Source organism: Petromyzon marinus, chromosome 13, assembly GCF_048934315.1.
Source record: "Petromyzon marinus isolate PM22_M1 ecotype Great Lakes invasive population chromosome 13, UKy_Petmar_22M1.pri1.0, whole genome shotgun sequence".
In the NCBI taxonomy this organism is placed as follows: domain Eukaryota; kingdom Metazoa; phylum Chordata; class Hyperoartia; order Petromyzontiformes; family Petromyzontidae; genus Petromyzon; species Petromyzon marinus.
The window spans coordinates 2,610,606-2,626,215 of record NC_133679.1 but is presented as its reverse complement, the minus strand read 5'-3'; the positions used below and the strand labels follow the sequence as shown (position 1 = coordinate 2,626,215).

The following is a 15,610-nucleotide window of genomic DNA, read 5'->3' as shown; positions in this document are numbered from 1 at the left end:
AAGAATCCAAAGCAGAATTGTACAACCTCCCAAAATTCACTGCGCTCACAGCAACGGCCAACAGACGTGGGGGCGAGGGGGACAAGCGACTGACCGATGACGGACATGCGCTTGCGGAAGTTGTTGAAGTCAAGGATGGCGAGCAGCTGGTAGGTGCGCGGTTCTCCCAGCTCGTGCAGCGTGATAGTCTCGGGCGTGCGCGAGCGGAAAACGAAGTCAAAGTTGCGTGCGGCCGTCACCAAGGCGCCCTCATCGGGGGACTGGGCCTGGTAAGCCAGCTCCCCTGGGGTGCCGTGGGTGGTGGTGGACGCGGGGGGGGGGGGCGGGGGCGGAGGTAGGGGACAAGAAATTACGTGAAAACACACGGAGCAATTACGATGAGTCATGCGTGCCCCTGATGTAAGAGGACGACAGTGAACAAAGCTAAGATGTCGCTAAGACCAAATGAATGTCGGGCAAGGTCAAGTCTACTGAATGCCCTCAGCCAGCAGTGGAAATTCCACATTCCAATTAAAGCCAATCTGTTATACGGGTTCAGCAGAGGGTAGTGCAACTTAATATTCTGTTGTACTGTATTTCTACGATCCCATATCTATGCTCCCCACCTTCACAAATCCTTTCTGTGACTGACGAGGTAAAAAAAAAACCCTCGTGGCCTGCAGGCTGTGGGAAGGCCCTCACTCAGGAGTGTATTGACAAAATGGGCTGCAAAAGTGGCCATGTGGTGAGGCGAGGGATGCAGGGGAGCGGCGGGGGACGCAGGGATCTCCATGTACCCTCGGTCTTCTCCTCGGGCATCACGGTGTGGCAGAGTGCAAGCAAACGGAAGAACTCGTGCACTCCCCACTCGCCCAGGCGTATGGCCTCCAGCATGGTCTGATCGTAGAAGAAGAACCGCCGGTCGGCCAGCAGGTTCCTTGAGAAATCCACTGGCACCGACCTCTGCGATGAGAGCGTACGGGAGAGCAAGAGAGAGAGAGAGAGGAATGACACAACAAACACAAGCTGCATGAGCTTAGTAAACTTTGATTTTTATTTTAGTTGGTTAGCCCACTGAGCTATAGAGTTCTTTTTTCAGAAGAGACCTGGCCACAAATGATAGCCTAACGAAGTGGCTGATTATGTGGAAATGTAAAGCAGCCCAAAACTCGAAACGCACGTTTCTAAATGTAGTGGGAAAAAACGCAGGACCTGGAGAAAATTGCACATGATCAAGGGAAGAGAGAACATGCTAACTCCAAATATACAGCAGGCGTCAGGGTCGGAATCAAACCCATGGCCTCCTGTATACTAGGCGAGGTAGTTAACGTCTCACCACCGCTGGCGCAGGAGACTTCTCCTGCCGGAGCAAGGCAGCACAGGCAATCATGCCTCAATTCCAGCACCACATGTCAGCCGAGCCAGCGCAACACACTCTGCCAAATAACCACTTTAAATCCCATGTATCAAGCTCCAAACAGGAATAAATAAAACGCCTTCGATTAATTTCTTTAAAACGTAGCACCTATCTGGAAGCCTTATAAATCTCATTATGTTCTGAAGTTTAACACAGGCAAGCCAAAGTGATGAACAAAGTCTATTTTATACCGTGCAAGATATGACATAAAATCAACATGGTACAACACCGCCGTTTAATGCAGAGTGTCTACTCATTACGTACATTTATTGTGCCGTACTTTGTTCTAAATTTTGCAAAATGCACAATACGCTCAAATGAGAGGATAGTGCAGCTCTTGCTTCAGTACAAAATGTTAGTGGCGCGTCATTGGTTATAAAGTTGTCGACTTTCTGTATCTTTACAATGAACAAAGGAAATGTCTTAGTCTATCGGCCTATTGGTATTTTAGATGTACCCCAGCAGCAATCGTTTGGCAAAGAAAATTTGCATCATATTTCAGCTCCTGGTTCTCATCAGCAGTCAAGTTTGGGAAACAAACACCGCTCGTTTACCAAATGTTATTGGTAAGAGGACTCCCTCCAAATGACGGAGGGCCTCGGTACCAACAAAAAGATTGTACAAAAGTGCATTATTTGCCATAGATAGAGTGTTCTACTCCGGGACCGAGAATGGCCCAATGATGCAGAAAGAGGTGATTTAAGATCATTGGTTAAGCACCCACAGCAGCATACAGTGGCGTGTATTCAAACATCAGCAACAGGTTTTAGTTACCTCATTGATTTCCACTTTGTGACCCGTAACATCATATGCTCCTCCTGCAAAGCAAGGGAATGCAATTAGTCCTAGCAATGACATTTTAACACGATTTAAAACTTATCTTAAGTATAGTGCCCAGGACATGGTAAAACAACTAATGAGCACAGATCCACACTAAAAGCAACAAACGTGGACACAATGTAACAGGCTGTAATAATTTAAGAAATCCAATCCAGTTAAAAGTGTATAGCATAAAGCATACAGCAGTGAACACTCTTCCACAAAAAAACTGATACAAGGTAGCAGCCAAAGTTTGTTCTTATATTTATAAATCGTAGGCGATTTAGACCCAAACGAATGATGTCAATAACAACAACCACAGCAACAATAATCAACAACTACGGTGCATATAGCAGTATCAAATTAGATTTCATGCAATTCGGTCGTGGGTAATAATTTCGGTGCAAAACATTAAGACATTGGTAGTTTTTGCCTCTGGGTAGTATTGCCATATGACACATTACAAGAACAAGTGTGCAATTGATAAAAGGTCAGAGTTCATTTTGGTCTAATTTAAATATCCACAAAAGGCGAAACATTCATGAGTGCTTCATTAACGGCACAATGGCTCCGTGATCTCTTCAGTCAACTCGCCCTAAAGCACCGTGCTCCGCAAACCGCCCGACCATCACAATTTGCAAAGACGTTCACATTTTTCCTATTTCACAAGGAACATCACACAATGCCCACGTATATAACCTACATGTCAAGATGCACACGTACAGTGAGGGAAAAAAAAGTATGTGATCCCCTGCTGATTTTGTACATTTGCCCACTGACAAAGAAATGATCAGTCTATAATTTTAATGGTAGGTTTATTTGAACATTGAAAAACAGAATAACAAAAAAAATCCAGAAAAACGCATGTCAAAAATGTTATAAACACATATACATGCCCGTCTGAAGTTTGCCAATGAACACCTGAATGATTCAGAGGACAACTGGGTGAAAGTGTTGTGGTCAGATGAGACCAAAATGGAGCTCCTTGGCATCAACTAAACTCGCCGTGTTTGGAGGAGGAGGAATGCTGCCTATGACCCCAAGAACACCATCCCCACCGTCAAACATGGAGGTGGAAACATTATGCTTTGGGGGTGTTTTTCTGCTAAGGGGACAGGACAACTTCACCGCATCAAAGGGACGATGGACGGGGCCATGTACCGTCAAATCTTGGGTGAGAACCTCCTTCCCTCAGCTAGGGCATGGAAAATGGGTCGTGGATGGGTATTCCAGCATGACAATGACCCAAAACACACGGCCAAGGCAACAAAGGAGTGGCTCAAGAAGAAGCACATTAAGGTCCTGGAGTGGCCTAGCCAGTCTCCAGACCTTAATCCCATAGAAAATCTGTGGAGGGAGCTGAAGGTTCGAGTTGCCAAACGTCAGGCTCGAAACCTCAATGACTTGGAGAAGATCTGCAAAGAGGAGTGGGACAAAATCCCTTCTGAGATGTGTGCAAACCTGGTGGCCAACTACAAGAAACGTCTGACCTCTGTGAATGCCAACAAGGGTTTTGCCACCAAGTACTAAGTCATGTTTTGTAGAGGGGTCAAATACTTATTTCCATCATTAAAATGCAAATCAATTTATAAAATTTTTGACATGCGTTTTTCTGGATTTTATTGTTGTTATTCTGTCTCTCACTGTTCAAATAAACCTACCATTAAAATTATAGACTGATCATTTCTTTGTCAGTGGGCAAACGTACAAAATCAGCAGGGGATCAAATACTTTTTTCCCTCACTGTACATTTGCACCTCCGATTAGCGCGGTTGGTTACGTACGGCGCAAAATAAGTTCAACATACAATAAATTTCTGTTGTGTTTTAATAATTTTTATGCGCATTTACTCGCCTATCAAGAAAAGTGGACGAATTCTTTCTGTCTGAATTTCAGTTCTAATAAAATGACATGCGATGCCCAACTGTAAAGCCAATTCGTGATACCAAGAATGATAATCCACCACCTCTAAATGAAGTATGGTCAAATACCCCCCACAACGCACAAGCTGCGGGTGGGGAGGAACCTCATCCAGCAGTGGATTGACAAAACGCCTGTACATGCACCGTCAGCAAGCCATCGCGTGACAAATCCGACAAGAGTCAAGGTTGTCTGATTAATTATTTTTACGGTTGTAATTTTCCCTACTCGCGTCAAAAAGTCAACCAAAAGCTCAATGCCACGTTACGCTGGACCCGAACAGGATACGCTTCACGAGCAACGCATGCAATGCTTCCACACGAAGGGGCCGGGGAGGCAGCAATACAATGCAAAATTTTCCATCTGATGAGATGAATAGAAAACAGCACGATTAATAATGAAATGAATGCACTCTGCTCATCCGGTGAAGCGCATCGCGTTGAAAACATCCTCGATTAATAATGAATCTCTACTGTCCCGCCGACTCCGTGCGCGGCTACAGAATGTTTCGCCTCAACAAGGGGAGGAACGAGGAAGGCCTTCCACGACTGCAGCAGCAACAGCCACGAAAACTCGCGTAAATGATACAACTGTTGGCGTGCGACATTACCCATCTTCGTGTTACACTCGTAAAGCGGTGCATATTTGTTTGCTTGTAATACTGTTAAAAGTCTTAGGCTGGCAACTAGGCCTCGGCAAGGTATGGTAATTTACCTTTATTACCGGGTAAAAGGGTAAAGGGTAAAGGTGTGGACATGCCAAGGGGTAAGGTAAACGGTAGGGTAAAGGTAGCGCGGAAGAATTACCCAGTAGGGTAAAGGTAGCGCGAAGTATTACCCGCTAAATACGGTGCCTTGTTGACCACTAAAAGCTCCGTGGCACAGTCCGTGGCCTCCATTTAATAAGTAATATTTTTTTTAAACTTTTTTAAAAACACGCTATTATGAAATCTACGAGTAATGACAGAACTCCACGACTCCAGGAAGTGGCCCCGAAGCTCGCCACAACGTAAGGGGCCGTGGGCAATTACAGCCAACGTCAGTTGACAGTGGACAATTAGAGCCAAGCCGAAACATAACATAAAAAATAATGTTTAAAAATATTTGTATTTTATTTTTAATGATAGAATATAGTATTGTCATCAGTATGACATAAGTATACCAAGTTTGCAGTCGAAACCACATTGGGAAGTGGGTTAAAATTGAGTTACAAGATTTGAGGATACAACAATGACAACAACAGAGTGAGTTTAAAGAAAGCGTGTAAAATTGGAATAATCGAGAGTATTCTATAGATGAATAAAGCACTCTACCTAGCATTTGCCTGTTATAAACCTTTTTCATATGTAGTACCCCAGTAATTACCCTATAATCGGGTAATTTGTATGGGGTAAAGGTAAAAAAGGTAGGGTAAAGGTAGGCTCGTTGCCTTTAACCTTTTACCTTACCTGCTGAAGAGTAAAAGGTAGGGTAGAGTGATTGTATTGTGGTAAGGTAGGGTAAAGGTAGGCTCGTTGTTTTTTATCTTTTACCTTTTACCTTACCGTGCCAAGGCCTGCTGGCAACAGAGGCAAGGTGAAGCAGTGGAAATGTCTTGCCGTTGTTTTTGAATTAAAATTGCACATTACGGAGCCTTTTCCGGCAGACGTCATCACGTCTTGTGAATCATTAATAGGGCACGTGACACAGGATAAGCGTGTGTGTGTGTTTGTGTGATCCTCCTCCTGGCTTGCCAGGCACTTAACCACATAAGGGAGGGTATCTATACCAATAATTTTATCTTAATAGGATATACACAAAAAGTACGATTGAGAAAAAACATTTTTTTTAATATATATTTGTTGTCCAGCAAGGTATACATACTGCGTGTATAATCACGCACAAGCTGACGAGCCAGTGCTATAACCTTCAGTTAAAAAAAAAAACCTTTGGACACAACCTTAATCCACATACAACACATCATTATTACCATTACTGTTATCTATTGTCATTCATCATCTATCATCAACATCATCGCATGCTCATTAGCTGCATAAAATAATAAAGTTTTTCCGGTACCTATATTTGTTTAAATATGACCACACACACAACCTGAATTATTAGGAGGGACACAAAGCAAATATACAAGTAAATTAATACACAAACACCTTCTGCATTGTCACAGGCAGTGTGTAAAACCGTGAGGTTTTTTTTTTACCGAATCACTGTCCACGCCAATTCGGTCACTGGGAATGAAACGTGGAGGTCATCTCCTCCTTGGCGAGTGCAGAAGAGCTGCGTGCGAGGGCACACGTGTGTGTGTTTGTGTGCACTTTTGCACTTGCGTGTTCAGGTGTGCTCATTGGCAGCACTTGCCCCAACAGTCAGTTCAGGTCTACATGGGGGGACATTTGCCTTTGTGGAAAAGCACATATATATAAAAGCAGAACTCCATTTTGATTCATGTTTAATAGTTTGGTAAGGCCAACAGAAAAGTTTCGCGATTAACCCACAGCGCACCGCAATAACGCAAGGCGGTGGTGCTGCCTCCGTGCGTACCGTAAACGCGGCCGTTGATGGAGCACTTGTTGAAGGTCATGATGTTCTGCGTGAGCGTGCCCGTCTTATCGGAGAAGATGTACTCGATTTGCCCGAGCTCCTCGTTGAGCGTGGTGGTGCGCACCTCAGCCGGCGTGTCCCGCTTTCCGTAGTACATCTTGCGGTCCCAGTTGATGAAATAGCTGTGGCCTAACCGTATAACCTCCACACTGCACAGCGAGGGGGGGGGTACAGACGTCACGCGGGCGGCGAGACCTCAACGGTGCTCGTTATTGCAACGACCGGCCGAGGCCATCGCAGGTTATACCCACGCCTGTAGGTACGGTACTCAATACTTATGGCGCCGAGACTATTGATATCTCTGTGTCGCGATCCCGCGGGTGCTATTGAAACACAGTAGAGATGGGACGATTGCTTGATTGATCGACTGAAAATAACGCAGTTAATACTTTTGTGTGGTCGATCACTTGGAACACTTTAAAAATGGCGACCGCCCCCACATTATGCCTCCATACCTTCTCAACCCCTCATCAGTGCCGCTACCTTATTACAGACCAATTCAGACCTTATTGGTCACCCCGTGCCCTTATAAATCTCAACGTTCAACCTACAATTCCCCTCACAAGGGAGAAACACAAATAAATAGATTTTTTTAAAAATAGATCAAAAACTAAATATATATTTTGCCCGTATTGAAACGGCTGTACGCCGTATGGACGTAAAAACTCAATTTCCCTGTACAAGAATACGGCTAAAGCACATGGGTTGACAGGGTATGTGCCTCTCCGAAGGCGGGAAACCCCCGTCAAGCAATGCCCCAGTGCGATGCGGCCTACGATGCCAATGACATCAACGAGCCCAGCACATCACCTCCTGTCCAGCGGCACACGTGGGAATAGAAGTGAGACTTTTTTTCTGTTTTCGTGTCGTCCGATTATGTTAAGTGATCGTACCGATAATCGGCAGAGTAATCGATTACTTATATTAACCGGATAGTACAGGTCTGCAGTAAAGTATTTTCGTGGTAACTTCAGAGTACACACATGATACCACACGACAACAGGTGGTATTGCTCGATACAGACAGTAACCTGGAATTGTCAAATTTCGGTTCCAGGCAATACCTGGGTAGTGATTATATGGGAAATAGTTTGGTCCGGTGTTAAGCCAACTCGTCTATTTAGAGAAAACGAAGTTTAACTTAAGGATCGTGGCAATACCATGGAGTGTATTTTGACCCGATATCGGGATTTCCAGTAACTCCACATGAAAAATTAGTTAGCGTTACTACCACATCATAATAATACCAAGTTTTAAATGCTCACTGGGACTCACTACGGGTGGAGTCTCAGGATATATTTAGCCGTGTTTAAACTTGAGCGGATGTGTTAAGCATATCCTGTACACACACACACACACCTATAGCCCTATCATCGAGGCATCAGTGCACAGAATCATGGCCTGTGTTTTTATAAAACTGCTGAAACGATTGTTACATTCGACGATGCGAACGTATACAGAGTTAGACACGAGCGCTTGACCACATCCCGTTTTGTCAGATCTCGGGAAGCTAAGCAGGATTGATGACCCGCTGTGAAGAAGTGCCAGTCGCCTGAACCAACACAGACGAAAACGTCTTGCATTTATAAAGGAAATATGGCAAATAATATTATCATAATCTAAGACACGGGTCATCTATATAAGTGGTTGCCACGGGTGCCAGACTCACCCCGTTATCCGCAGGTGGTGAAATCTTATTCCCAATATCTGGGCTTTTCTACAAAGGACGGGTCATCTGCAAATGGTCTCCCGCAAGTGCCAAGTTTACCCTATTATGTGCAGCTTTCCCCCGGATAATAGTTATCCAGAAGTGGTTGAAAAAAATCATCTTATTCGTGTTTACCCACAATTATGTACGTGGACAAAAGGAGCAAATCGTCCTAAAGATGTGTGGATAAGATGATCCACGTGATAGGGAAAGTGCCTCTTAAACCAAAGAACACAAGAAATGATACGTTTAAACAACTATATTTCCAAAGATAATACGGAAATTAAGCTATTGCTTTCATGGATCTCTCGTGCCCCGTCTTTGCATAGCTCGCTGGTCTGTGCCAACATTTTCGCAGCTTGTATCCTGAATGTCTCCTTGTATCCTGAATGTACCCACGGAGTCTCTTGATTAGGAATCTCACTGTCTCAGCAGGGTCTTCATTGGGTGTTTGGTTACACGAATTAACGCCTGCTGCTGTTGTTGAAACAAAGTCAACTGCCAAACAGTTGAGCAATAGCAGAAGCTAGCAAAATGTAAAAGGGGCATCCAACAATGCATTGCAACCTTACATTAAAGGCCTCCTAATGGTCTAGAAGTGGGAGGAACAGTGGTTAGCGCATTGCACTATAAACCTAGCGACCTGAGTTTGAGTCTAAGCTACAGCCGCCATCGGTGACGAATTACATCTAAACTGATGCTGGACAACCCCCCTTCACTAACCTGCGCTTCACAGCATGGTGAAGTATGGTCACATCATTCCAATGAGCAACAAGGCATAGGGAGAGCCCCTTTGTCTATCAGCCGATTGACAAAGGATTGTAATTAAATACACGTTGTCTATACCGTGCAGTCAACAGTGTTCATGAATTACTCTTTGGTTCTTTCGGTAAAGTCACATAGAAAGAAAAAAATAAATTCAATAATATTTGTTTCTTTCTACATGACTTTACCGAAAGAACCAAAAAGTAATTCCTGCAGTCACGAAAGCTCCAAATCAAGTGTTCATGAAGCCAATCAGCACATGGCCATGTAACACAACGAGTGGTTTAATTACAAATGCAAACACCTTTAATCACATGGCTGTTTATTTAGCTTAAATAGCAGAAATCCACTTTAAGACCCTGTAAAGTTTACCGGAGGAATGTTCCGTCTCTGAGTCATGCTCACCAAGCTGATGCAAACACCACAGCCACTGGCGAACGCAAATATTCCACTTGGCTGTAACAAATGTGTACATGGCAAGCAAAGCGAAGATCCCCCGTGTAGCCTATAGCAGACTGTTGGAGCAAGTGCTGTCAGCGAGCACCTACGGAAGCCGGCACGGTACACGACGGGGAGGGTGGCCAGCACCACGCCCGGCCGACTTTGTCTCCCGAGTGGCGATGTTTACACATCGCACCAAGTACTAATTTGAGGCTGAGTCGACCTAGGGGGATGCCCGGGACTGGTTCAGATAATCGTCACCGGTAACCGGCCGTGGGTGGGAATTGAACTCGTGCCGCCGGGTTTGTAGCGCTGGGTGCTAACCGCAACTCCATTGCTCACCGTACACCTCATGAGTCAGACACACACAAGCAGGGTAATGGCAGGGCTTGCTGGCCAAAAGGAAGGGGATGAACCACAATAATACCTCGCACCTCCGATTATTATCGGAAGTGCGAAATATTATTAGCAGAGTTGGCTACGAACGGCACGAAAGAAGTTCAACATACAAAGATTCATGGTGCATTTGTAATATGGACCAACACAGTGGCCTACTGTTCCGAGTGGTGTCAGGATCATTAAAATCCAGATTTGCCATAAGTTGCTTTTATGTTTTACAGCATTATAAAATAAGGGCCTATCACTATGTAAAGACACTGTGCACCAGTGGGGGTACGCAGACGCTCATTATGAGACCTTGATGATGTTCTGCATCATTACTGGGCATGGGCGATATGACAACGGCCAATCCGCTGCAACGTCTTGTGTGGCAATGTACTAACCAAGCCAATTTCAACGTATGCCAATTGGCATTTCCTTTAGCCACCATACAATAACACTACGTTATTTGACGAAACCAATATACATTCTCAACAGTGATATAAATAATCGAATGTCGACCCTGACTCACAAGCGTGTGTGGAATTTACAATATGCTGAATCGACAAACCCTCACGATGCGCGATACATCCAGAGCAGTGGTTCTCAGCCGGGGGTACACGGACCCCAGGGGGTACGTGGCAATGTCCCAGGGGGTACGTGGCAATGTCCCAGGGGGTACGCGACGTGATTCATAAAGCTGCGAAATGATGTCATACATGAGAGTCATGGGTGAAAAATCACGTATGAATATGCCAATATAAAATAAGTATGATAGATTATGTCAATCCATATGATAATCTAGAACCATGATGGGTCAGGCAAGGGGGTACTCGGTTGAAACAAAACTCAACAAGGGGTACAGCAGCCAAAAAAGGTTGAAGAACCACCGATCTAGACCGTAATTCTGCTTGACCCATCACAACCAGATACGTTACAATGCGATGGCAGTTCTTAAGCAACGGCAACAACTCCAGGGAAACTAGCTTCGCGACGGGCTGACGGTACCTGCTATTTAGTTTTCCTTGGCACCACAAACGACACCATGGGGATATCTGCGTAAAGGACGCGGCGTTCTCAAGCGCTCGACCGTCAGCGGTTAAAAGTTTGCCCAAGCTGAGACACAATCGCCGTGAAACACCTTGGCAGGACGTCTCGCTCGCTCGCAGCGCTGACAAAAGGAGGACGCAAACTCCTACAGCGGCGTGGCTCTTTGCAGTTCGCGTGCGAGCGGGCGGGCGGGCAAGCGAGCGGCAACAGGTTCCACGCGGCACAGGATATCAACCGCAAACCTTCAACTTAACCTACTTCATCACAACAACTCAAATAACATTTGCAAACGTAAATAAGCAGTCTAGGATGGGATTTTTTAAATGATGGATTGTGCTTTTTTGCTTTGCGCAAGCGTCTGCTCTACGTAATACGTCATTCTCCGTGCTCTGCGCGTACACTCAAATGCATTCAGTCCTTTCCTTTGTAAAAGTAAACGTCTACTCTCCATTGGCTTTCACTGCAATGTGTTTCCAGGTGCGGACATGTTAAGAGTGGAGCTTCTCAGTGCGGGGTTTCTACTTGCTGGATGACCAAAATCAAGGCTGCAAATGCGAATTCATTGCGCGCTCATATCATGTTTCAAACATTGCATATCCCCCGCATTCCAAGTACAGTGAGGGAAAAAAGTATTTGATCCCCTGCTGAATTTGTACGTTTGCCCACTGACAAAGAAATGATCAGTCTATAATTTCAATGGTAGGTTTATTTGAATAGTGAGAAACAGAATAACAAAAAAATCCAGAAAAACGCATGTCAAAAATGTTATAAATTGATTTGCATTTTAATGAGGGAAATACGTATTTGACCCCTCTGCAAAATATGAGTTATGGTGGTAAAACCCTTGTTGGCAATCACAGAGGTCAGACGTTTCTTGTAGTTGGCCACCAGGTTTGCACACATCTCAGGAGGGATTTTGTCCCACTCCTCTTTGCAGATCTTCTCCAATCATTAAGGTTTCGAGGCTGACGTATGGCAACTCGAACCTTCAGCTCCCTCCACAGATTTTCTATGGGATTAAGGTCTGGACACTGGCTAGGCCACTCCAGGACCTTAATGTGCTTCTTCTTGAGCCACGCCTTTGTTGCCTTGGCCGTGTGTTTTGGGTCATTGTCATGCTGGAATACCCATCCACGACCCATTTTCAATGCCCTGGCTGAGGGAAGGAGGTTCTCACCAAAGATTTGACGGTATATGGCCCCGTCCATCGTCCCTTTGATGCGGTGAAGTTGTCCTGTCCCCTTAGCAGAAAAACACCCCCAAAGCATAATGTTTCCACCTCCATGTTTGACGGTGGGAATGGTGTTCTTGGGTTCATAGGCAGCATTCCTCCTCCTCCAAACACGGCGAGTTGAGTTGATGCCAAAGAGCTCCATTTTGGTCTCACCTGACCACAACACTTTCACCCAGTTGTCCTCTGAATCATTCAGATGTTCATTGGCAAACTTCAGACGGGCATGTATATGTGCTTTCTTGAGCAGGGGGACCTTGCGGGCGCTAAAGGATTTCAGTCCTTCACGGCGTAGTGTGTTACCAATTGTTTTCTTGGTGACTATGGTCCCAGCTGCCTTGAGATCATTGACAAAATCCTCCCGTGTAGTTCTGGGATGATTCCTAACCGTTCTCATGATCATTGCAACTCCACGAGGTGAGATCTTGCATGGAGCCCCAGGCCGAGGGAGATTGACAGTTCTTTTGTGTTTCTTCCATTTGCGAATAATCGCACCAACTTTTGTCACCTTCTCACCAAGCTGTATGGCAATGGTCTTGTAGCCCATTCCATCCTTTTGTAGGTCTACAATTTTGTCCCTGACATCCTTGGAGAGCTATTTGGTCTTGGCCATGGTGGAGCGTTTGGAATCTTATTGATTGATTGCTTCTGTGGACAGGTGTCTTTTATACAGGTAACAAGCTGAGATTAGGAGCACGCCCTTGAAGAGTGTGCTCCTAATCTCAGCTCGTTACCTGTATAAAAGACACCTGGGAGCCAGAAATCTTTCTGATTGAGAGGGGGTCAAATACTTATTTCTCTAATTAAAATGCAAATCAATTTATAACATTTTTGACATGCGTTTTTCTGGATTTTTGTTGTTGTTATTCTGTCTCTCACTGTTCAAATTAACCTAACATTAAAATTATAGACTGATCATTTCTTTGTCAGTGGGCAAACGTACAAAATCAGCAGGGGATCAAATACTTTTTTCCCCCACTGTACATGCTGACAGTATCCAAGCATATGCTGACACTACACTGACATATTTAACTATATATTTATTTTTAAAACATCAGGCATAAACGCGTTCCGGAGAGGAACTTGAAACCAAAGTAAAACTACACAAAAGGTGACACACTCTTAGGGATCCTAAGGGCAGAAGGGAGGAGGAGAGATAATCCAAAGCCATCAAAACAAGCACGCACTCACACTCAACTCCCATTCGCCATGATGCACCAGTGTTGAAGTGCTGTTGGTTGGCATCAGAATGACACACAAGGCGATTGTGCAGGTCTGCACCATGCCCAGCCACCTTTGTCTCTCCAAATACCAAATGTCAATCATGGCTGTTACCCAGGTAGCAGGGATCACACCGTAGTATGCTCACCACTACAGCCACATCTCACAAAAGCTCACACGCACAGGCATGCAAAGAGGCAGAGTTGCCAATGCACGCAAATGTGTGCATGCATAGACAGCTGCGCCGTGTGCGCGTGCCTTGAAGCGCGCATGAGGACATGCGCGTGCGCGGAACGGGATCGCGATAGCGCCGTGCAGATGGCGGGGCCTTGGTCACGGCACTGCCGCTGCCGCTCTACTACTTGGGAGTGCGCCGACTCGGGGTGCTACGCTAAACCCGGTGGCGGGTGCACAAACACAGCTGCTCTTACCTCGCTGCAACAGAGTGAAGGACGAGAGAGAAAGAAAGAAAGAAAAGAGAAAAACGTCTTGGCAAAATTAAACACACGGCCAGGCTCGCTGTACGCAGAGAAACCACTGACAATAAAAATTGAAGATATCAACAACACAAATTTTGTGAATGGAAAATAAGCCACGTTATTTTAAATGTACGGATACTTGCTTGAGGGTATACGTCACACATGTTCCAAGCTTTTATGTTTAACATGAACTTATATTTGCCAAGTAATGTTTTCGGAATTATTTTTTAAAATAATGAGTTTGTATATTACAGACACATTCACTTTAGTTCTGCATCACAAATTAGCAAGTTGGTCGGTGTTTTGTAGCAATGTTAATCATCCAAATAGCTTTGTCGAATAATATGCCATACCCTCTCCACGCTGACGATATCTCACCACGCTGGTCATAGTGGGATGGTGCAGGGCACACCCAGTACCGCTTGAGACGTCACTCGCCACTCACGATGGCCAGCACTACCAGTCAGGCCCCCCGGGTTCACAAGGTGGTGGGTTATCCAGATCATGGATAAATTAAATTGCGGTTGTGAGCGATTCCACCGGGGTATCAACGAATGGTGCGCAAGGTCACGCCAGCCGCGTCACACCTGTGCTATTGTAAGAGACGTTGCAATTATAACAATTATTAGCAATAACATAGTTGGAGTTGGGACAATTAATCCTTTTATTGCACGAATCGACTTAAAATTGTAATCGACTATTTTTCTTGTGTAAAATATCCAGGCCCCTTTAAACACGGTGGCTGACCCTTCATCCGGCCTTCTGGTGCTAGAAATGTCCAAATGATGGGGGCCACTTTGTTGAGCTATCTCATGTGCGGCCAGATCGCTTCTGAAAAATAAGTTAACACCTCAGTGGACTTTGCCTGGTAGGATGGGGATGGTTCTGTGTTGTCTTTGTTTGTGTTTGGGCGATTTGTTTACCTTGCTTGTACTTTGCACTCGTATCATGTTTTTGGATTCTTTGTTGGGGCGGGTAATGTTCTAAGCCGTCTCTACTGGACATCTGTGAAAAAGAGCTTCATAGCCCATCGGATTCCTATATTCTGAACACCCATACAAGCCACGCCCAGCAGATGATGCCTATGACATCACCAAGCCCCACATATCACCTCCCGTCCAGCGGCACATGTGGGTACAGAGGCGAGACGTTTTTTTTTCCCAACTAATATCGTATTATCCGATTAGTCGAGCAACATGAACCATTTAATCAGTGGATAAATCGATGAATTAACCAAACAGCTAGCCCGGTTCTAAACGTAATTATTAAAATTAGAATTGCAATTGTAACTCGTCATGTGGTGCTCTGGCCATGGCACCTTAGTCAGTCAGAATTTTCTGACTTCATATCATACTCCAGACACTGATTCAGGTCTTCAACCCCTCCACGGGTCTATAATTTAACTACACCTTTGTGGGCGGTTAACAATGCTTGTCTTATGGCACGACTGCGGAGAATTCACACGCGGAAAAGGAGCACGCTTTTTTTTGCAAAGCGTGCCCTTAAGCAACGCATAAACAATGTGATGGCTTCAAGACGAGAAAGATTAGAGAGGGGGCCAATGATACAATGGTGAGAAAGAGGAACAGCTTGCAAAGATACCGGC

The 15,610-nt window shown here is 45.0% G+C and overlaps 1 protein-coding gene across 2 annotated transcripts in view; it reads right to left on the bottom strand.

Annotated features, from left to right (window-relative positions):
* The window catches only part of LOC116942209 (phospholipid-transporting ATPase ID-like), a 109,096-nt gene that overhangs the window by 18,765 nt on the left and 74,721 nt on the right, over positions 1-15,610 (bottom strand). For both annotated transcript variants that reach the window (XM_076066714.1, XM_032953897.2), the window contains 4 exons: positions 6,673-6,881; positions 2,171-2,214; positions 777-942; positions 95-283 (listed from right to left, as the gene is read on the bottom strand). In XM_076066714.1, the coding sequence (XP_075922829.1) occupies positions 95-283; positions 777-942; positions 2,171-2,214; positions 6,673-6,881 (608 nt within the window). The remainder of the gene's footprint in view (positions 1-94; positions 284-776; positions 943-2,170; positions 2,215-6,672; positions 6,882-15,610) is intronic.